This window comes from Rhamphochromis sp. 'chilingali', assembly GCF_963969265.1.
Source record: "Rhamphochromis sp. 'chilingali' genome assembly, chromosome: 7".
Lineage (NCBI taxonomy): Eukaryota > Metazoa > Chordata > Actinopteri > Cichliformes > Cichlidae > Rhamphochromis > Rhamphochromis sp. 'chilingali'.
Genome location: NC_137934.1, coordinates 11913233 through 11936681, shown reverse-complemented (window position 1 = coordinate 11936681; position 23449 = coordinate 11913233). Strand labels below are relative to the sequence as shown.

Genomic DNA, 23449 nt, shown 5'->3' with positions numbered 1-23449 from the left:
AAGGGCCAGCTCTGTTCTAGGATGCCCTCTGGACCCAGTGGAGGCGGTGAGTGACAGGAGAACGGCGGCTAAGCTGTCATCCCTGATGGACAACATCTCCCACCCCATGCAGCAGACTGTGACAGCACTGAGCAGCTCCTTCAGTGGGAGACTGCGGCACCCACGGTGTGGGACGGAGAGATTTCACAGGTCTTTCCTCCCCACTGCTGTCAGACTCCATAATAAAGACTTTAACTGATCAAGCACACACATCCATACATATGCAATAATACTAAGTGCAATAATCCTTTCTGTCATCGTTGTATTTTTACTCAGTTGTATATAGTATTTGTATTTGTATTCTATTTTTATCTTATTGTATATTTATTTTATTTTATTCTACTGTATATAGTATTTTATTTTATTCTATTCTGTACAGCTGTGTACTGTATTTATTCTTATTGTATTCTAATTTTTGCCTCATAACTTTTGCACTGTCCACTTCCTGCTGTGACAAAACAAATTTCCCACGTGTGGGACTAATAAAGGTTATCTTATCTTATCTTATCTTATCTTATCTTATATCATTTAAGGTTTTTTCTTTGCTTTACTGGGTACAGAATTTCCATCCTGAATACAGACTCACACATAAAATGAATCTAAAGATGCTGCAGATTATCATCATTTATAGTACATTTATACACTGTATATAGAATTTATATTTCTAACAGTACTCGTATAGTATATCACAGCCCAGCATGGTAGCTGTGCAAAGCTCTTGAGCCAACCCTGATGTTTTAGGGTTTCTTGAACAATAGTTCTCCAGGCTTTCTGAAGGTCTTTCAAAGTTTTTTCTTGGGCATTGCCTGCCTTTTCACTCATTTTCTGCCCCATCCACACACCTGACCATTTTCAGAAACTTTTTTTGTTTGTTAAGCCACTTAATACTGATCCAGAAATCAAGTCAACCATAAAAAGAGGCATCTAACTGAACGGATGAACCAGTGTTACTAGCAGCCTATTGCAAAAACATGTATATAGATAAATCTATGAGTAAAGCAAATGATAACAGACTCTGACAGACACAAGATAGTATTTTTGGAACAAGGTGATACTCAAAGAGCTACTGGCCGAAGACTTGGCATATCTCAGCATAGTGTGCTGTGTGTCCTTAAAAACAGCACATGTACAGATTCAGAAAGTTGAGGGAAAATGAAAATTGATGGAATAATAAACAAAGAAAAGTATCATCAGAGCTTGATACATTATGTAATAACATCTGGAAAGTGTCTTGTTTGCAAAAGCTTCATTTTTCAGCATGACACTGATCTCAAGAACATTGACAATGCAATAAAAGCATACCTGGATAGAAAAAACACACAGTGGAACACTATCAGTGATGAATTGACCTCCCCAGAGCCAGGACCACAACTTCATTGAAGCAGTGTGGGATCATCTTGACAGGAAATGGAACAATAGGCAGCCAACATCCGAAGAGCTTTAAATGTCCTTCAAGAAGCCCATCCATCCATTCGCTTCCGCTTATCCTTTTCAGGGTCGCGGGGGGCGCTGGAGCCTATCCCAGCTGTCATAGGGCAAGAGGCGGGGTACACCCTGGACAGGTCGCCAGTCTGTCGCAGGGCCAACACACAGGGACAGACAACCATTTGCACTCACATTCATTCGAACATTCACACCTAGTGACAATTTGGATTATCCAATTAACCTATCCCCACAAGCTGCATGTCTTTGGACGGTGGGAGGAAGCCGTAGTACCCGGAGGGAACCCACGCAAACACGGGGAGAACATGCAAACTCCACACAGAAAGACCCCGGCCTGATGTTGGAATTGAACTCAGGACCTTCTTGCTGTGTGGCAACAGTGCTAACCACCGTGCCACCGTGCTGCCTTCAAGAAGCCTGGAGAACAATTCCTGAAGACTATTGAAAGAAAATACAAAAAAACTGAAGACTGTGAGAAAGTGCAGGCTGTGTTGAAGAATAAAGGCGCTCATATGAAATATCATTAGAATTAAAAACTTTGTTTTTGACTTATATCATTTACCGGTGTTCCCCCGGATAAGCTGGAGGAGGTGGCTGGGGAGAGGGAGGGAGGTCTGGGCCTCTTTGCTTAGGCTGCTGCCCCCGCGACCCGGCCTCGGATAAAGCGGATGAAGATGGATGGATGGATGGATGGATGGATGGATCATTTACTTGCATGTATGTCTACACATTTCAATAAATCGTTGCACCAGTTTCCCATTTTCCTACCGAAATATAAAGAAATGACAGCGGTCAAGGCTTTTGCACAGAACCATATTTCTTTTTATTAAACCTCTATAAAGTGTTATTTCTATCAAACTTGTTCAGGCAAAACATAACTTTCCAAGACTATAATGGAGTTTTAGTACCTCAGTCACTCTGATGCCATGCTGCTTCCAATTTCCATTATTTCTCACAACATTCTTTCTGGAATTAAAATATAGATTAACTCTCTCTCCATTCATTGCTTGAGTCTTACAAATATCATAAAAAATTAATTCATAACATTGCCTATTTCAGCTTTGTGAAAATTGATAACGTGCTTCTGCATATCTATCGCCATAACCACTCTCTCTTTCCTCCAGACATAAATCTCAGACGCGGTCACTTTTTCTGTGTACCAAGAAGTGTTTGTGTCTTGAGAAGTTATAAAAGCATCAAAATGAAAGCGTGGGACATGTTTATCTTCCAGCAGCTGGTGAAGTGAAAGAAGCCAAGTGCTTGAGGCAAGCAGTACCAGGCACATGCAACCCAATGAACCATCTCTAAAAGGAGACAGTGCATCCTTTTTAAGCTTTCTCTGGTAATGCAATGTTATTTAAGGATTGCTTTGTATAGAATCATCACAGATAAATAAACTGTATAGCACGTTAAAAGGCATGTTTAGAGTAGATTTACCTTGCTGTCAGAAAAAAAAGGGAAAAAAATATGTAAGGCATGCTGTCTAATGCTGTGAACAGGTAGGCAAAAAAACAAAGGCATACATCCAGACTGGAAGTAGCTTCCCACTCCCTCTTTCTCACCTCATTTCAAACTTCACTTTAATGAGCTGCACGCGGTTCTGCATACCTTACATATCATGCACAAAGTCGAATCTAATGTAATGTTAATGCACAGGAAGACAACATGTTAGGCCACGATTAGCTATAGTGAGGTGTCGACTGCAGAGTAAGTAGGTTAGACCTCCAGGGGCCCTAAAGACACAGTCTGGCTTCAAACTTCCAAAAGAATTATGACAGAGTTGCAACATCTGCTGCCTGAGAGGAAGACAGACAGTGATGGATAGCCAGGTGTTCTGTGTATATGTGTGTGTGTGTGAGCGAACACACACTGCCCACACGCTGCACACATATGTATAACCCAGGAGACCAAACCTGCATACAGTGTGTGCAAATCTACATTTACCTACAAGAAGACTGGCTGAGGGACCAGTTAAATAAGCAATGCACACATCTGTGACGAATGGCAATTTCTATTTAATACGACTCACTAATAGACACTGTGCCAAACCCACAAACATGTTGGCGCATGCAAGGCTGCGTGCAACACACAGACACTTTGAAAATATAGTAGCATGTTTATGATGGTGGACTGCTTAATATCTATCAACAACTTCCATATGAATGCATTTTCAGCCAGATAAATAATCCCATCAGAAAAGATAAAGATTAATGATATATTTATCATCCAATGACAAGAGCTCCACGCTACACAAAGATCAGTATCGAGATGCCAAATTGTACTTGATGAGATTACAGAACACTAGGAAATAAAATGTTACTATTACACTGTCAAAAATATTAATATCATATCAAGAAATGGCATTTATAGCATAGTTTGTATATATAAACTTTCAAAGATGAGCAAATATCTCTGCTGTGGATATATAAATGTTCACACGAGAAGACAAAAAGAACTGCTTCTTATCCAGACATCATATTTATCATGCATGAAAAACACGCTTTCCAATCAGTGAGTCTGAAGAATAATGTGTCATCAACAGTAGTAATAATAATGTCACCATGTTTATAGTAATCTGTGTCATCACTCATGATAAACAACATATTGAGTATAAATCAATGAAGTACATCTAAATATCTAAAGAGGCAGCAGCACGAGTGACAGGCTAATCTAACTCAAAGTGTTTGGCTTCGACATATCCCGTCTGTGTACTGAAAAAAGCAACAAACGTGGTTTTGTGGTTTTTACAGTGTCAGAATACAAGCTTGTATTTTAAGTTATGTACTTTCACATATTCTTCAACCTTTTCCTCTCATTTTTTAATCTAATGCTTACAAAATCTTACTCTTACAAAAATGTATTACTTCATTTAGGTGCCAGAAATCAAAATCCCTTTAAAGCTATCCCTCCATGTTTGCATTTCCTTCCTCTTCCACTCCTGGTTTGGGGCTGGGTGAAGGAGATAGGCTGGGTGCTGCAGGGGTCCTGCGCCCAGTGGGGATTGGGGGCAGGATGGGCTTAACGTTGGACCCTGGGCGTCGATCAGAGCATGGGGACACAGCTGCAGCTAGTTGATCTGCTCCTGGATGAGGGTCATTAGGTGTTTGGCTGGATGGAACGTGGTCTGAAATCAATAATCAATCAACAATCTTTAGAAGTTCAGCAAGCCAACTTTATTATTTTATCATTAGATTTTCTGTTTTTCCCACAGACAGTAAACAAACCTGTTATAACCTGTCACAATTATTTCCAGCTCTATTTTTGTCTCTTTAAGCTTTACTTTCTTTTGATTGGCTGCCCCTCACCTAGCTTCCAAAACTCTTTATTCAAAACATTAGCTACATTTAATATGAACATCTAATGAAAAAGCACATTTATAACAAAAAGCACATAAGGAACCTTTTAATCTCTATAATGAATGATTTTACCCAAAACCATTCATTATAGAGATTAATACAGCAAAATACTAAAAGATTATATTTTATTTAAAATGTTCCTTCAGAATAATTTTCATATTAAACCACCCCTTCCTTGGCTTCTATAAATATAAAAAATAATTTCTTTCTATATAGAACATAAATAGATACAGACATTTAAACACATCAGATAAAAAAATTACTTAGTAACCTTTAAGTGTTTCCGAAGCATGTCCCATGACTGAGACATGTAGCGGTTCTGCTAAGTCAGAGAAGGCGCCGGCTGAACTGGGCACTGACAAAGCTGAGCTGGCACGAGAATCATCCGAGCTGTTTGTCAAATGCAAAAAGGGACAAGAAGGGAAGACAAAAACACAGAGACAGACAAGCAGTGGAAAGGAAGTTCACATAGTGGCAGGTGTAATGGAGGCAACAACACAAACATATGGTTGTTACACGGGTAATAAAACAAAAAGTGAAATGACAAATGAAATGGGTAGAAGAGCTTCAAAATGAAAGTCAGGCAGAATGTGATGCAAACCACTGCTGCAGAGACTGACAGTATTCAACAGTAATATCAATAATGCAATAATAAGTACTCGGGTACAGATTTTCCATTTACCTAGAAGCTATACAATGTGTATGTATACAAATGCATACGCAAGACTACACAGTTACTACACAATAACAACATGGGAAATAAGCACACACAGGTAAAGACACATCCCTATTAAGAGCAGTGCCAGCAAGGAGACAGATGTCTGGAATCCTGCATAGAATTACTGAGCGAGTGAGTAATGCCTACTGTACACACTGGAGGCATGTATTACTCACACCGCAATGACAGAACTTGCAGATTTTCAACAAGTTTGATGAAACCTGCCTTCTGAAGACGAGGGCCCAGAGGGAACAAATTAATTTTGACAGCACAGGTTTCTATGCATGTATCTTAAATGACTTTTTTTTTTTTTTTTTGGACGAACTAAATTGATGGCTTCCATTTGCGTGCACATCACACATATTATGGGGTACCTGATTAAATACTTATTTGCGCAGTACACAGGTTTATTGAGTGTAAGTGTACACACAGGGGAGTTAAATAGCAGCAGAGGCAATAAAATCTGAATTTATGAGTGGGTGTATTTGTGTGTGTGTGTGTCTATGCGTATGTGGGATGTGTGTTCAGATTTTTACCAGCATGGCTTAAACCTGTAAACTGAGCTGGATAAAAAAAACAAGTAATGTCGTAAAAACTGGCTCTGGGAGTCAAGAGTACCGCTGCTAAGGCCATTTCCTGCTCCTTAATCTTTAGCTCACGGTTGTTTTTTGCTCGCGAGTTTACTGTTGTCATGGTAACGGCCGTGTATGTACCACCCGATGCTAATGCTAACTCTGCCATGGAGGAGCTGCACAAGACAATAAGCAACCAGCAGAACTCCCATCCAAACGCAGTGCACATTATAGCTGGGGACTTCAACCATGCTGATTTAAGGTCAGTATTCCCCAGATTTGAACAGCATATTAAATGTGCAACGAGGGGGAAAAACACATTGGATAAAGCCTACAGCAACATCCAAAAAGGCTACAGAGCAACCCCTCTACCACATCTAGGTTTGTCAGACCACATGTCCATGCTGCTGATCCCTGCATACACTCCCATTAGGAGAAGAGCCCCCCCAGTCACAAAAACTGTGAAAACCTGGCCAGAAGGTGCATCACATCAGCTGCAGGACTGTTTTGAAAACACGGACTGGAGCGTGTTCGAACATCAGGACCTTGAAGAGCACACAACATCAGTGCTCTCATATATTAACTTCTGTGTCAACAGTGTCACTGTGGACAAACGTCTCCGGGTGTATTCCAACCAGAAACCCTGGATGACTAAAGAGGTCCAGGTCCTGCTGAAGCAACGTGACGCCGCTTTTAGATCCGGTGATGGTATGCAGTACAGTGCAGCCAGATCTCAGTTGAAAAGAGGCATCAGAGAGGCCAAGGCAGCGTACAAGAGAAGGATCGAAGACCACTTCACCACCAACAACTCACGACAGGTATGGCAGGGAGTTCAGCACTTAACCAACTACAAACCTGGCAATACCACGTTGACTGAGGGTAACGCGGAGCTTGCAGAGGAGCTGAACCACTTCTTCGCACGCTTTGAGGTGAAGGGACCAGAGGCAGCAGCAGCAAAAACATCGGACAGCAGCAGCCCAAGCCTCATAGTGCAGGAATATGAGGTGAGGCGCACACTGAGGGCAGTGAACCCCAGGAAGGCCACCGGACCAGATGGGGTAACCGCAAAGGTCCTAAAAGAGTGTGCAGACCAGCTGGCTGGGGTCTTCACTAAGATCTTCAACACTTCACTGTCCCAGTCCTGCATCCCGCCGTGCCTAAAGTCAGCCACAATTGTCCCACTGCCAAAGCGTACTAACATTAGCAGCCTCAACGACTACCGACCAGTTGCTCTAACACCTGTTATAATGAAGTGCTTTGAGAAACTGGTCCGACGTCACATCATGTCCTGCCTGCCACCCACACTCGACCCGCTCCAGTTTGCATACAGAGCTAACAGATCAACTGAAGATGCCATTGCTACAACGCTCCACACCACCATCTCTCACCTGGAAGTGCAGGGCCGTTACGCCAGGCTGCTCTTTGTTGACTTTAGCTCTGCTTTCAATACGATACTCCCGGACAGACTAATAGATAAACTGCTGGAAATTGGACTTCCTTCCACCACCTGCCGCTGGATCAGAGACTTCCTCTCAGACCGTGTACAGAGAGTTAGAGTGGGGCCTCATCTTTCCTCAGCCCTCAGCCTCAACACCGGCTATCCACAAGGCTGTGTACTGAGTCCCCTACTGTACACTCTGTACACACATGACTGTGTTAGTTCCCACCCAGACAACACAGTCATCAAGTTTGCAGATGATACCACTGTGGTGGGGCTCATCTCAGGGGGAGATGAGACTGCATACAGAGCTGAAGTTCAGAGGCTGTCAGATTGGTGTGCAGACAACAACCTGGACCTCAATACCACCAAAACAAAAGAACTGGTAGTTGACTTCAGAAGGAGGAAGTCCGAGCTGCAGCCTGTCAGCATCAACGGGGAGTGCGTGGAAAGGGTCTCCAGTTTCAAGTTTCTGGGTGTGCACATAGACACAGACCTCCAATGGAGCTCTAACACCTCTGCGGTCTTAAAGAAGGCCCAACAGCGTCTCCACTTTCTGAGAATCCTCAGAAAAATGGACCTGAAGAAGGAGCTGCTGACCGTCTTCTACCGCTGCTCCATTGAAAGTGTGCTGACATATTGCATCGGTGTGTGGTTCTCCAGCTGCACCACAGCACACAGAAAGGCACTCCAGAGGGTCATCAACATGGCCCAAAAAATCATTGGACATCCTCTTCCCTCCCTGAAGGACCTGTACAGCACTCGCTGTCTCAAGAGGGCACGCAGCATCCTACGGGACTGCACACACCCAGGACACCGGGTGTTTAAGCTGCTGCCGTCTGGCAGGAGGTTCAGGCTGCTGAGGTCCCGAACAAATAGACTCAAGGACAGCTTTTACAACAGGGCAATAGCCCTGATCAATGTAAATAGCTGACCTGACTGGATACCTCCCTGGACTTTTTAGGGGGAGGTAACAATGTTTAAAACGATAACAATAATATTTATACTTATAACAAGGTGCAATAATAATTAATGTGCAATAATAACAGTGTGCAATACACATACACTTATTCTTCTTTTTTATACTAAGTTAATATACTGTGTTGTGTTGTTTGTTACGTTGTGATGTGTCATATCGTGTCGTGTTGTGTTATATGTAGTGCCGACGTAGGACAGTTTTTCCAATTTCATTGTACTACTGTACTATGTATGACTGTGCAATGACAATAAAGAGTTATCTTATCTTATCTTATCTTATCTTTTTAATAAAACTGTAAGACTTCCTCTGGCTTCTCTCACGTTAAAATAAATCAATAAGCCATTTTTATGAATTTACTGATCATGCGCCGAGTGAAATCATATCTAACTTTGATCACTGTATCTGTTATTTTCATACAGTAACATCTGGCCTTACCCACTGTCCTCATGAAAAAGATTACCAGAATCATCATTATGCACAGATGACGCCACTGGTTGAGCAGAACTGAGGAAAACAAAAAGTAAGTAATGATTCAGTGTTTTTCTTCGCCACCATAAGTTCACACACATTACCTTGCAAAATAGTCCGCTTGAATAAAATATGCAGCCAATCATTCATATCTGGCAACAGGTGTACTTTAGGACAAGTGAGTGGAGTGCACCTCTAACAAGAACCCATCACATTAACAAACGGTTAGATTCAAATTATTTGGGCACCTGCCACTTCACCCTCAATGTCAAACAATGACTCAAAACAAACCATCAAAGCACAATTGGGACAAGTGGTCCAATTAAACCAATTTGGCCCAGCTCAAAGTGCCCACTTGATATTAAGTAATGGAGTGGAGTGGAGTGCATGCTGCTTGTTTCTACCTTTTGAAGAGCTGGCTGTAAACCCCTGGACTCTTCCCCACTATAGCCTCCCTCACCAGCTGCTCACGCCTCCTAATGGAAGCTAGCTCCTGGAGAACGGAGATGCAATGAGGGCACAGAAAAGTTGGTGGGTGGAGCGATTAAAAAGCAGAGCAGGAGGGGAGAAAAAAACATGTAAGAAACAAACATAATATTCACAAATTAGAATAATTTACTTGTAGGCTTCATTATCAATACATTTATCATTAGACATCCTGTAACTCACAGTGGAGCTCTTCTGAGGGTGGAGCTCTTTTTGGATCTTGGTAAAATATGATCTGTAGGAGATATCAGAGGGGTCCAAAGCTCTGGCTGAGTGTGATGTGAGTGTCAATCTTGACATTGACACAGGCGACAGTGGCTTCTCTTCTGGATTATGACCTACAAGAAACAGATACTGTCTATATCTGAAGTTTTAAACAGCATGGAACAGAGCTTCTAGACATTATTTATTTTTGAAATCATCAAATATAATTTATAATACTCTACTTTGTCTTCCTGTTGCTTCGTCTGTCTCCATTTCCTTTTTCCTCTGTAACACTAACCCCCTACATTCACTACATTTATGAATCAACTTGGGATTCTATTCCTCCCGCCTGGCAGGTCCATATTTAACATCCTTTGTCCAGCATATCCACTATCCATCCTCTGCACATGTCTATACCATCTGAGCCCTGCCTCTCTAAATTTGTCTCCAAACTACTCAACCTGAGCTGTCTCTCTGATATACTCATTTCCTGTCCGTGTTGTAATTTATAACCCCATTTGTATTTTAGGGGACACTCCATGATTTAGCAATTATACTTTATAAACCTGAGGGAAAGTATGACAATAACAATTGAAATTAATAGCGCTGTGTGAGACCCCTCACATCTTTTAAATTCCTTATTCCTCTGATTTCTAACACAGGTTAATTTCTGGTTAATTGCTTCAGGATTATTATTTTCAGACTTTAAAAAACTTCTTCTCAACCAATGATATTATTATCTTGCAGTTTTTCAGTAATACTTCCTGTCCAATGAAAATGAACTTAATTAACACATGTCAAATTGGTTGAGTGCTCCTTTAAATAATAAAAAAAAAACAAGCAAACAAAACAAAACCAAGACACAAATTAATTAACTGAACTTTACCCGTGTCTTGCTTTACAAAACTGGTGTTGTGACACTTTGGACCTGCTAATGATGATGTTAATAAACAAACACATAGACACCTGTGGAGGTGTTGTCAGGGGATGCTCTGTTGTTGTTCTCTCCCTCCTCCTGCTCCTCTAGCAACAGGTACTCCTTCACTGCCTGCCTCAGTGTCTTGTAGGCATCTTCCCAGTCATCTACTCACACACACACAGGCACACAGATACACACACACAAAGAAATCTGGTGCTCAACAGAGCCAACGTATCTCCCCATCAAACAGTAATAGATCAAAAGATAAGCGGATGACGACCTTAGTGTAATGAGGCGCAGGCTGGCAGTGAATAAAAGTGATGAGTGCCCGCACTCTCTGTATGTTCATCTCATTAAGAACACCCCTAACATGTCTGAATGCTTTCATGAGGGAATGATAAACACAGCTATTCTGCGGCTACGTGCCTTTAATACATGTGGTAATTGGATTGAAAGTGTAGTTTATGGATTTTAGTGGAGTGTGCTAATCCATCTAATGCTATATCAATGATAGCTGGACTGCACTAAGCCAGGGCATTTTCAATCTTTGTGAGACACTATAATGATGAACAGAGCAATCACACCAAAGGCTATTGGTGGTGCATTGTCACAGTGTAAAGTCTTTTGTGGTATCAGAGAAGAATGATTGCTGCTTTGCTGTAACTAATGGGGATCATAACAAACTAAACTCAACTTCAAATTTTCTGTATTGAAACGGGCTGAAAATGTAGAAACATCTAAATATTTCCACTGGGAATCAGTTAACTGGAATCATAGCTTCAAATTGATACCCATTGAAAATTAATTGTGAATATTTGGAACACTTTGTACTGCAACAGCTAATTATTATAATACATCTGATTAACCACCGGATAATATTAAAAAGCAATAAAAGCAACATAGTACCACAGGGAATAACATTATCGAAGAATCCTGGACGTTGCCTGTTGGTGTTGGCGTAGAGCTCTATACGTGACACTGCTGCATCCATTTGTGCCTGGGTGTAGAGTCCACGGGCTTTAAGGTGGCCTATGTACTTTTCAGCCTGGGTGGGGATGAGCAGGATGTATCGAGGCTCAAAGTAGGTCTTTTTTAGACTGAAAACACCCTGAAAGAAGAGACAAAATGCCTGCAGATATCCTAATTTTAACACTCTTATACATGAGCTTTCCTTTCACATACCTCCAGCTCCATATGCACGCAACAGGCCAATCCTTCTCTAGCCACATCCTCTACAGCATCTCTGGTAAGTCCGTAACTATGCCCCCCATACTGGATGGTCTGGATAAACTTACCCTGAAATAACATTTCCCAGTGCAAGAGAAGAGAATGAGAGAACATTTTATTGCCTCGCTATTCATCACGTTATTGCAACAGTTATGAGCTCCTAAAATGGGACATATTTGACATACATGCACAATCCCAGCATGTTCTGTCAGGGTTAACAACCTGTAGCCATTATTCCACCTGTGAACTGAACCTGCCCTGACCTGGCAGGGAAAAATAAATAAATCTTTTTGTTACTTTTCACACATGACCTGACCTTATTGTTACTGTTAAGTGGTTGGAAAAACTGATAAACAAATTGTTCCGGCTCTAATATAAATTATATATGAGGTTACTTATTTCTATGTTTTAACTCATTTTATGATGCTTATGTTGACTAATTAAATGCATGACATTTAAAGTCACATTCACTGACTTTTTAAAATCTGCAATAAAAGCAGCAAACTGTCAAATAAACAACCACATGTGCAGCCATTAGCAGTAAACAGAATGGACTCAAAAGTTAGTGTCCTCTTTACCTTTCAGCGCTGCATAGAGTAGGAAATACATATATTATACCTACATTAAGCAACAACACTGAAGAGAAAACTCATTAACTGTTATTCACTACATTTCAAATGACTTTTACTAAAAACTTATATAAGATGTACAGCACTTCTTCCAAATCAAGTCTCACGTGTCCCCTTTCCTAAATAAAGCATCTCACTGCAGTAATTAAAAATGATTACTGGGGTCAGTTTTGTAAGAAGGTATGACAGTAAAGCTGCAAGAAAGCACATTTGAGGACTGAAGAGAGAACTAACACAAGAGAAGTAAGAGTAAAAGAAGTAAAAGAAGACAAAAACAAGCAAGAAAAGGAGGGCCAGACTTCAATAAACCACAGCCTGGCAAAAGAAGACTGGTGGGAGGAGAAGAATGGACAAATCAAATAGAGGGAGGAACAGACTGACAAGTTAACCTCTGTTCAAAAAGACAAAAGGCATCAATATCAGCATCAAAGCGCTTCCTGTGTAAATCACTACCTGACCCAGACCTCTATAAATAATCCCCCACCTCTCTTGCATAACAGGCAGCTTGACAAGACAGACAGATGGAAAAGAAATGTGCCCCAAAACCCAAAGGACTCCACTTTTCTCTGGCTAAAAGAACTATAACTTGTGTATTTAATGAGAGCCATTTGTGGATCCCTCCTGAGGGTGTTTTAAAGTTTTGACCAGTGTCTACTCATTGATGGCTTTCCTTTGATTAGCTTTCACATTTTTTGTGAGCCTAAATTGAGTTATAGGAGATGCTGTAATAGCACATTCTGAAATAAAATTTAATTAACATGTCTATTATATGTTTTCAAAAATGGTCCATTCAACCAACATTTCCACTAAATTATTTTACACAAAAATGTCAGCCAGTTAAACTAAAATCATTCAGCCAAATCAAACTAATTAACACAACTTACTCAACTCATTAAAGCCAATGAAAGAAGTCAATTTGAATGTGACTTCAGCACTAAAGTAAGTCCAAGAAGATTTAATTATGCTGTGGGTATGATTTAAAACACTAACCACATAAAACTATTCCGAGTACACTCGAAATAGCTCAAAATAACTTCAAGCTAACTCACGGTGTGAATCATACTCTGAAACGCCTCCTCACTGACAAAATGGTAATCAAGTCCATTCTCTTCTCCGAAGTACGGCCCCCTTGTGGTGTGAGAGATTCTGCAGTGACAGATACAATTAGAGAAACAGTTGCATAGTTAAGTCAGCTAGTAAGAGGGAAATGAGCTGCGACAAAACCTCTGGCTTTTCAGTCTGTCTCAGACTGTCAAAGTGACTAAAAGTGAGAGCCAGAAATATGTCTTCTGCATGTGTGCTGTATGTTGAAACTTCAGTCACTTCAATATATCAGTGTAAAAAATGTTCTGAAGTTCAGCCAAAGCTACCAATAGCAGTCTGTATTTGACAGTTGACTCTCAATAATATAAGAATAAAATATTTTGGTAGATCATATAAAGTTAAAGGACCCACTGTGTCGTCAGATGTTTAATTCATAGTATTTTTGCAATTTCAAATGTATTACAAAACAAGCGCTACTAATGGGCACTAGCTCTGAGAGCTCAGCATATGAATTATTACTATGTGTGCAGAAGTTTTAAGACTGACCCATAAGCAAAGTATTCGTTGAACTCTTGACACAGTCTGTGAGTCAGCTCTCTCTTCCCACAGCCTCGAGGACCTGTGAGCACCAGCATGGGGTAGGGAGAGTCTGCACTGGGAAGTGTACTGCTTGGAGACAGACATACACACACGAAGCATTCAGAAGTTTTACTTTAATTTTACACGCCCGCTCTTAGCTTCAAAACCAGTTATCTTCCCCTTCCAAAAATGAGCACTGCTTAAGTATAAAAAGCCACAAAGCAAGAGTCACTCCTACAGTCAATATAAACGCGAGCCTCGTGGACAGTATGGATGTGCTCCTTCTGGTAAGCACAGAGGAGAATGGCAAATTTACTGTAGCTGCAGCTTTTATTTGCTGATGATCGGGTTTTTTTTAAAGTGCTGATACTTGAATTTTTTTTTTTCTTTTAGAGTGTAGATAAACAGGATAAATTGCTGCTCAAGCAAACAACTTTCTTGATATTTTATTTTACAAGATATGTATTGATTGTGGTTAATCATAATCTCTGGATTGTTCTGAAACCTTTGCTTGTAGTGCACTTCCTAAATGCTACAGGCTCTTCCTTGTATGCCAGTAATAATTGTTAATTAATAAACTTATTAATGTTACACGAACTGGTGGCCATGTAGTGCTGAGGATATTAAATAAATGTCAATGTGAACCTTTCATAAAGGACCTGGGGCTGCATCAGCTGATACACTAGGTGGGTTATGTGATCCCTGGCTGCCACCACATCCATAGGAGGGTCATACATGTTTACTGACGACACCTGGTAATTAGAATTAACAATCACAGAAGCAGTTCACACAGACTTTAAAACATTAGGTGAATACATTAGGTTTGTATTATTCATTGCGACAAAAAAAAGCTTCTGATAGATTAAACATGTATTTACAGTTTAGTGAACCAAACAGTATTATCTGTTTTGTCTGTTCACACCTTTTCTTCAACAGTGACTGCCTCTTGGTCCAGAACAGTCAGATGCTGAAGGAGGAAGATGACTGCCAGCTTGTAATCAGGTTGCTCCTACCAATTACATTCACACAAGCACATACAGTCAGCAAAGTTGCCTGGCAAAACAGCTTTAGAAAAACAGGAAAGAAGACCTCTGTCATTGACAGCACATTTAAACACATTTAATAGATTATCTCATAGTCAAAATCCTGTTGTAAGTAAAGGGCATGGTTACCTGCACAGGGTTTTCCACCAAACTGAGGTCCCTCAACAGTAAAAGGTCGTGAATATGCTTGCACTCCTGAATTTCACTGACCTGTGAAAAGTTTACTCAGACAGTTCATACAGTGTATTAGTTTCCTTTTGAAATGCCATGAAGTTAAATTATTGACCTTATCTATGATTAAGGTATTTTCCAATTTTGTTGTATCTTATTAAAATCTGTAATGATGGCTTAAAGTACTGAAATGTATTCTGGAAACAGCATTAAACAGCCTACCAATCACACATCTTATCAGACAATGAGTCTGTGATACTTCATCTTAGAATTTAATCTAAAAAGTCTATTTGATTTTCAATATGAAGCTCAAGAATTAGTAACTGCCTATGAGCATGTGGTACTAATGCTGATATATGCACATCACACGTTTAATTCTGAAGACTCTCTCAGATCAATACCAGGTTTTTCTTCAGGTTGAGGGAGCCTAGCAGATGGAGGTTCTCGAGGCCTGAAAGACTGGTGATACGATTCTGAGATAAATCGAGAACCTGCAGGCTCTTCAGGTGCTCTAACCCTTCAATTTTCTCCAGATGGTTCCCCCTCTGCTCATAGAAAGGAAAAGAAAAAAAAACATGATAGCATGAAGTTCATTCATATGCCTCTGTCCAAGTGTTAAGATAAACTCAGTGACTGTCTCCAATAAATATTAAGGACAGGTCATGGTTGTTCTGAAGGGTGCCTGAACTTTCTTTCCCATCAGTGCAGAGTTGAGTGGCAGGCCTGCCTCTTCTGACAGGTGAGGACTGACAGCCAAACAGCTGGCCTGGCGATAGCCCAGCACACCAGCTAACTGAAGAACAAGACCTGGGCACACCTCCCTTGTCTGGGTCCCCAGTCTGATTCTCACTCCATTCCACTGACAAAAGTTGTTATCTAGCCGTCTGGCCACACCTCTGCCTACTCTTGCCAAGCATGTTGCCTGGCAGAGGGCTGCTGTCAGCAGGGGTGGGTGACTGTGCTGCTCCCTTGAAGCTCTGGGTCACTGCTGTGATGGGCTGCGTAACAGGCTGGCTGACAATGCCATGCTGTTTTGGGAGGCAGCATGTGAGGAAGAGGGGTCAGTAAAGGGATGAGATGGATGCTGGATGGGCAGGGTCTGCTTGAGTGTGTGAGTGTGTGTGTCTGCTGAAACTGGTCCAGCCTCACTCTAAACACCAGCAGCTGGTCCCAAAGCAAATCTACAGAGAGGGGCAGGCACAGCCAGGCCGATGGGCTGCTGACAATGAGGAAACACTGATAAAGGACACGTGTGCACACATGCAAGCAGAAAAAGAGGCAGAGAGTGAGAGAGAGCGAAAGGGCCTGCTGTTGGACCATATGGTGATTCTCGAACAAGAGGCCAAGGTTTTACTGAATATAAAAGCGAGGCCAAAAACAGAGACATAAAGAGAACACATAGGGAGGGAGAAAAAAGGAAAAAAGAAACAGGTGAAATGGAGCATACATGAGTAAAATATACACAAGCAGCAACAATGTGTGCACGACAGCAGGTAATCTCATACATGTAAACAGAAGTACTGCCAAAAGAGCAAAGGAAAACACAAGAGTTCAGTTTAAAATGCATATTTATAAAATATCTACATTTGAAGTTCCACCTTTTATATATAGAGAAGAACCTACAAGGCAGATGTGTGTGAGAGGCAAACCACCCAGGCCACTGATCCTCGAGATCTTGTTATGTGCAAGGCTGAGATGGGTGAGCCTGCAACATTGCTCAAGACCACTGATCTCACTAAAGCTGTTGTCTGAGTAGAGGCATGTTAAGAATAATACACAACAGGAAAAATATGCAGTTCACAAATCTTTTTTTTTTAATACATCACAAAGCATGTATCTGAGAGAGAATGTTTTGCAGTGAGGATACAGTCTAGAACCAGTTTAGTTAGCGATGCATAGGCTGACAAATCCCTCATTTTAGTCATACGGTTGTGGGAGAAGTTCACCTCCTGAAAATAGCAGCACACTGTTAATAAAAGTCAAAAAAGTTTCAGGACATCTTAGTGAAGAAATCCTTCCACTAAATTCACAGAGTATGGAAAATAATTTACTAAAGTTCACTGTCATTCAAGGGCAGTAAATGCCTTGTAAGCATATTCTAACCGACTACAGATGGGCTATGGAAATCCAGCCCTATCTTGAGGGAATAGTGCTTGAGAGTGAAGCCCAAGCCACCACTCAAATGTTGTCTTATCCTGTCATCTCAAGGACCACCCGTGTTACCTTTAGGTTCTTGGGTGGCTGGAATTCAAAGAAGTTTGAGATTTCATTATAGGAAGCGTCCAGCACGACAAGGTAGGGCATGTGGCTCACGCAGGATAAATCTAGGAGTTGGGGAAAGTTATGAAAATTGATTAAAAAAACAACAACAAAGACAGCAAATATTTACATGCAAATAAATGTGCTTTAATCACATCATGGTATGGCATTTTATGAATGATGTCACTGTATAACAGGAAGATAATATTGGCATAAGAAAAAAAGTCACCTTGAATTTTGTTGTGTGGCAGTTCCAGCTTTTGAAGATGGACATAACTGCACAGCACAGATATGTCACTCAGACTGTGACTCTAGAGCAAAGAATACAAAATTAATTTAACCTAATTTTGGCTTGAAATTAAACTATGCTGCTTAATTTAAGGGAAAATTAAGGGGATGCTTGATCATTAAAGTATGCAAAGTATCACAAAGTCAGTTAAAGTTCAGTATTTACAGTTAGGAAACAGACCATTGTAAAACTATTTCAGCTGCTTTGGTGCAAATGAAATTGACCACAGGTGCACTGGAGAGGCAACAACAAGGCAATCCCCAAAAAGGGAATGATTTTGCAGATGGTGGCCACAGACCATTGCTCCATCTTTATTCTTCCTGAATGATTTGTCTCTAGTTTTGCTATTTGCCAGTGTCCTTGTCATGAGTGTTAGGATAAGACATCTGCAGTGAAGATTTGCTGTGTCTCCCAGCACTTAAAAGTGTAGAAGAGAAATCCGGAGACTGGCCACTACCCAAGGAGAGCTGGACAGGGCAAAAGGAGGGCATAAACACAGAGAGAGCACCAGTTTTTGCTTCTTTGTGCAAGAAAGAAAAGAAGGTGCACTGCCAGATCCCTACAAAATGACTCCCAGCGGGCTACTCATGTGCATGTTTCTGACCAAACTGTCAGAAACAGACTCAATGAGCATCACATGAGGTTCCAGCATCCTTTAGTGGGACCCATGCTTTCAGTACACCGCCATGCAGCTTAACTGGACTTCGCCAGACAACACTGGCAGGTCCGCCACTGGCGCCTTGTTCTCCTCACAGATGAGAGCAGGTTCACACTGGGCATGTAACAGTCTAGTTGTGGCCTCTCCAGTGCACTTGTTGTCCCATTCATTTGCACCAACAGAGATGAAACTGATTCACAATGGTTTATAATTCTTAGCTGGACAGATTCATATCCCTTAAGTTTAACTATATTGTGCTATATTGTCATGATCAAGTGTGCTCTTATTTATTAACTGTCAGCAAAAGATCATGACTCAATGTCAAATCATTACTAAAGCCTCGGTCTTCATTAAACAGCCAGTAACATGGATGAATGAATTAATATGTGTATCTCACAGGCAGAGAAAGGATGTAGAATGAGTGCTGGAGCCCAGTGCCAAAGCGTCCGAGTTGAAATATACTATTTGAAATCATCTCAGCTGTTAAAACACCATCCTTCTGTAAATAAGATAAACAAGTAAGTAAGGTTTAATTAAAATAGTGAACCCAGCAGGTACAGAATTACAAAGTGCCATAAAAGTAAAGATAACATCATGCATTTCACAAGAGGCCACTGAAAACAGAACCAAGTCCTGAGAGCCTAAAAGCAAAAGCGCACATATTCATGCAACACAGACACACACACACAAATAGACTCTGCTTAGCTCCGTTGTTGATGCAGCTACCACAAATTCCAAGCATTCAACTATTTGACCTTGCTGTGCTGTTTTATTTTCCCAGACCTCTTGTACAAGGACATCTGCTTTACCTGTTGCACAGTGACAGAAACACGAGGATTTATTCAACCTGCGAAATGAACTCACCGTTTCTGCTTCGGCGCAATGACACACGCTGAGCCACATTTTTGTTATGAAAACCATAAAATTGCAATAATTGAATATAATAAGTTTCACACTATATGTTGCTTTTTAAAAAAAAAAAAAGTTTTTACTAGTTGACATAGCCTCCTAGCCTTACCTCCATCCCTCCGTTTTCCTCGAGCTCAGTGCAGGTGGGGGTCTCTGCTGAAGCAGCGTCAGTGAGGGACCCTGGGGGGGCAGGAGCTTAGCGACGCGGAAGGAAACTGTTCGCCGGTTTTTCCATTCATTTTTTCATTAAAAGAAAAAACTCGACGACAGAATAACTTGTTAGCAGTCAAAGGGAAGACGTTTACAGTTTAAAAAAAACTCTAGTTAGCTAGCTTTTCACATGAAAGGTCCACTAGCGTTGCTAGGCAACGCTGACAAGTTTGAAGTGAATGGCATTATGGGTCCTGTAGTTTCAACCGAGCGTTAACGTCTGCTCGTTGATACTAACCCTAACCCATTTTCATAAGTTTTACAGCTTTTTCTACCGATAAACACCTCCTCCAGGGTAATTCTTGCTGCACTAAAGTAACTATGTAGTAGATTAACTCTGAATTCAGAGAAAATGGCCTGTTTTTTGTTCCAATGGCTTTTTATTTTGTAAAGTTAAAGTCTTTTTTTTTACTGTTTAAACCCAGAGTCATGCTGATAGATTTCTGTCATCTGCTACTACTTATCACAAATAAGACAAATAAAGAATCTTGAATCATATAGAAAAACTCAAGACACGCTGTTGAAATGTTATTGTTTTTTCTTCTTTTTTTCTTTTCTTAAACAGAAAGCTAAGTTTCGGTCATTTTCGGCCCACTTACGGATGTAAAATTCATTTGAAATCCTTGGTTTAACAGGTTTTTATAAATAATAGCAGGTAACATTTTGGTCTGTGCAATCAGTGAACACCTTCTTAAATTTAATATAGGTTACAGGAGCAGAGTTTTTGTTTTCAATTTCCGTGGCACTTAGACTTCAGAATAGGCATAACAAAATAAATACAAGTTTTTCTATGAGAGCCTCCTCATGCTCGTTTTGTGGACAAATTTGATCAAATTTACCCAAAAAAGTGCTGAATTTTATTAGTTTACATTATCATTTCATCTGTTTGCACCTTTAATTACTTACATATATGCAACCTTTAAAATCAGAATCAGAATCAGAATCAGAATACTTTATTGATCCCTGGGGGAAATTATTTTTGTTACAGTGCTCCATTTTAAACCAACATTAAGACAAGACAGACAATACGCTAACTAAGAATAGTACAATATATACATATATATACATACATACATACATAAGTCACTTATAAATAAATAGTTGGAAAAGAAACATGTGTAGCTGTATCAGCAAACAGTGTGTTAAGTGGATGCGTTGTACAGGGAGATGGCCACAGGCAGGAATGATTTCCTGTGTCGTTCAGTGGTGCTTTTCGGTAATCTCAGTCTCTCACTGAACGTGCTCCTGTGACTGACCAACATGTCATGGAGTGGGTGGGAGGTGTTATCCAACAATGTCTTTATCTTGGACAGCATCCGCCTCTCCGACACCACCTTGAGGGAGTCCAGCTCCATCCCCACAACATTGCTGGCCTTACGGATCAGTTTATTAAGTCTGTTGGCATCTGCGACCCTCAGCCTGCTCCCCCAGCATGCAACAGCATAGAGGATCGCACTGGCCACAACAGACTCATAGAAAATCCTCAGCATTTTCTGGCAGATGTTGAAGGACCTCAGTCGCCTCAAAAAATAGAGACGACTCTGGCCCTTCCTGTAAAGTGCTGTGGTGTTTTTAGCCCAGTCCAGTTTATTGTCAATGTGTACTCCAAGGTATTTATAGTCCTCCACAATGTCAACACTGACCCCCTGGATTGAAACAGGGGTCAAGTGTTTCCTGGTCTTCCTGAAGTCCACGATCAGTTCCTTGGTCTTTGCCACGTTGAGCTGCAGATGATTCTGCTCACACCACGTGACAAAGGAGTCGACCACAGCCCGGTACTCTGTCTCATCATCCCTGCTGATGCATCCAACCACCGCAGAGTCATCAGAAAACTTCTGAAGATGGCAGGTCTCTGTGCAGTGGCTGAAGTCTGTGGTGTAGAGGGTGAAGAGGAAGGGGGAGAGGACAGTCCCCTGTGGTGCTAATCACCTTGTCAGACACACACTGTGGGAGACGTACATATTGTGGTCTTCCTGTCAGGTAATCAACAATCCAGGACACCAGAGAAGCATCCACCTGCATCGCTGCTAACTTATCACCCAGGAGGGTCGGCCTGATGGTGTTGAAAGCACTGGAAAAGTCAAAAAACATGACCCTCACAGTGCTTGCCGGCTGGTCCAGATGGGTGTAGACACGATTGAGCAGGTAGATGATGGCGTCCTCTGTTCCGAGACGAGGCTGATAAGCGAACTGAAGGGGATCCAGATGTGGTCTTACTATGGGTCGCAGCTGGTCCAGGATGAGCCTTTCCAGGGTCTTCATGATGTGGGAGGTCAGTGCCACGGGCCTGTAATCCTGGGGGCCACTGGGGCGTGGCGCCTTTGGTACAGGGACGAGGCATGATGTCTTCCACATCACCGGGACCCTCTGCAGACTCAGACTCAGCATAAACAGTTTATGAAAGACTCCACACAGCTGGGGGGCACAGGTATTGAGGACAAGGGGACTCACTCCGTCTGGTCCAGCAGACTTGCCTGAGTGAAGTCTCCTCATTTGCATCTCAACCTGGTATTGAGTGAAGGTGATGGGTGGGGGAGGGGTGTCAGGAATCTCACAGGAGGCAACATGTGAAGAGAGAGGCTGGCACAGTGGTGTGGTTCTGGATTCCAGGCTGACTGCAGGTGAGGTTGTGGGGGTGGGAGCAGACACTGTGGTGTCGAATCTATTGAAAAACAGATTCAACTCGTCGGCTCTATTCTCACCTCCCTCAGCTCCCCTGCTGTTGGTTGGCCTGAATCCAGTGATGGTCTTCATGCCCCTCCACACCTCTCTCATGCTGTTCTGCTGGAGTTTCCACTCCAGCTTCCTCCTGTAATTGTCCTTAGCCTCTCTGATCTTGTCCTTTAGTAACACCTGGACCTTCCTCACCTCCTCTTTGTTGCCCCCTCTGAAAGCCCTCTTCTTGTTGTTGAGGAGGGCTTTGATGTCCTTAGTCACCCACGGCTTGTTATTTGGGTAACAATGAACAGTCTGAGCTGGAACAATGGAGTCGGTGCAGAAAGTTATGTAGCCTGTGATACACTCAGTAAGCCCATTGATGTCCTCGGCGTGAGGCTCACAGAGTGTTTCCCAGTCGGTCACCTCGAAACAGCCCTGTAGTTCCGCTATTGCCTCCTCTGACCACCTCCTAACAGTCCTGGTGGTCACAGGTTCCCTCCTCACAATTGGCACATAGCGGGGGGTGAGGTGAATCAGGTTATGATCTGACCTACCAAGTGGGGGGAGGGAGGAGGAGCTGTATGCATCCTTGACGTTAGCATACAGTAAGTCTAAAGTTTTCTCTCCCCTGGTGGGACAGTCCACATATTGTTTGAATGTTGGTAGTGTATTGTCCAGTGATACATGGTTGAAGTCACCCGAGATCACAATAAAGGCACTCGGGTGCTGAGTCTGTAGCCGAGCTATGGCAGAGTGGATAGTGTCACATGGAGCTGTGGGGTTAGCAGAGGGGGGAACATAGACAGCCACCAAGATGACGTGAGAGAATTCCCTGGGTAAATAATACGGCCTGAGTCCAACAGCACACAGTTCAGTGTCCGGGCAACAAGTCCTTTCTTTGATTGTTATGTTGGCAGGGTTACACCACCGGTTGTTAACTAAAACAGCTAAAACAAAATGTAAACTAAAACAAACTAAAACAAATGTAGACTTGTATCGTCCACCCTTTCCCTTGCATTTGGATTTTGCATCAGCCAGGGCTCATTCAGAGCTATGCTAATAACACAGTTAGCCCTTGTCAAATATCATCCTGTGCCAACAAGATGCCCACAACAACAAAGCCTTCAGATGATGTTGTTTGTACTTATTTT

General features: G+C 41.7%; 1 protein-coding gene across 1 annotated transcript; it reads right to left on the bottom strand.

Annotated features, from left to right (window-relative positions):
* Positions 1-2398: 2398 nt before the first annotated feature.
* Positions 2399-19794, bottom strand: lrguk (leucine-rich repeats and guanylate kinase domain containing). The gene is given in 22 exon segments (XM_080886010.1): positions 2399-4606; positions 5110-5228; positions 8981-9049; positions 9418-9506; positions 9683-9837; positions 10670-10786; positions 11529-11730; positions 11805-11918; positions 13528-13624; positions 14069-14191; positions 14747-14853; positions 15024-15110; positions 15274-15354; positions 15717-15860; positions 16939-17063; positions 17183-17264; positions 17539-17639; positions 17804-17885; positions 18919-19020; positions 19277-19330; positions 19540-19617; positions 19619-19794. Coding segments are annotated over 22 exon segments (2403 nt in total). The 5' UTR covers positions 19670-19794; the 3' UTR covers positions 2399-4382.
* Positions 19795-23449: the final 3655 nt, after the last annotated feature.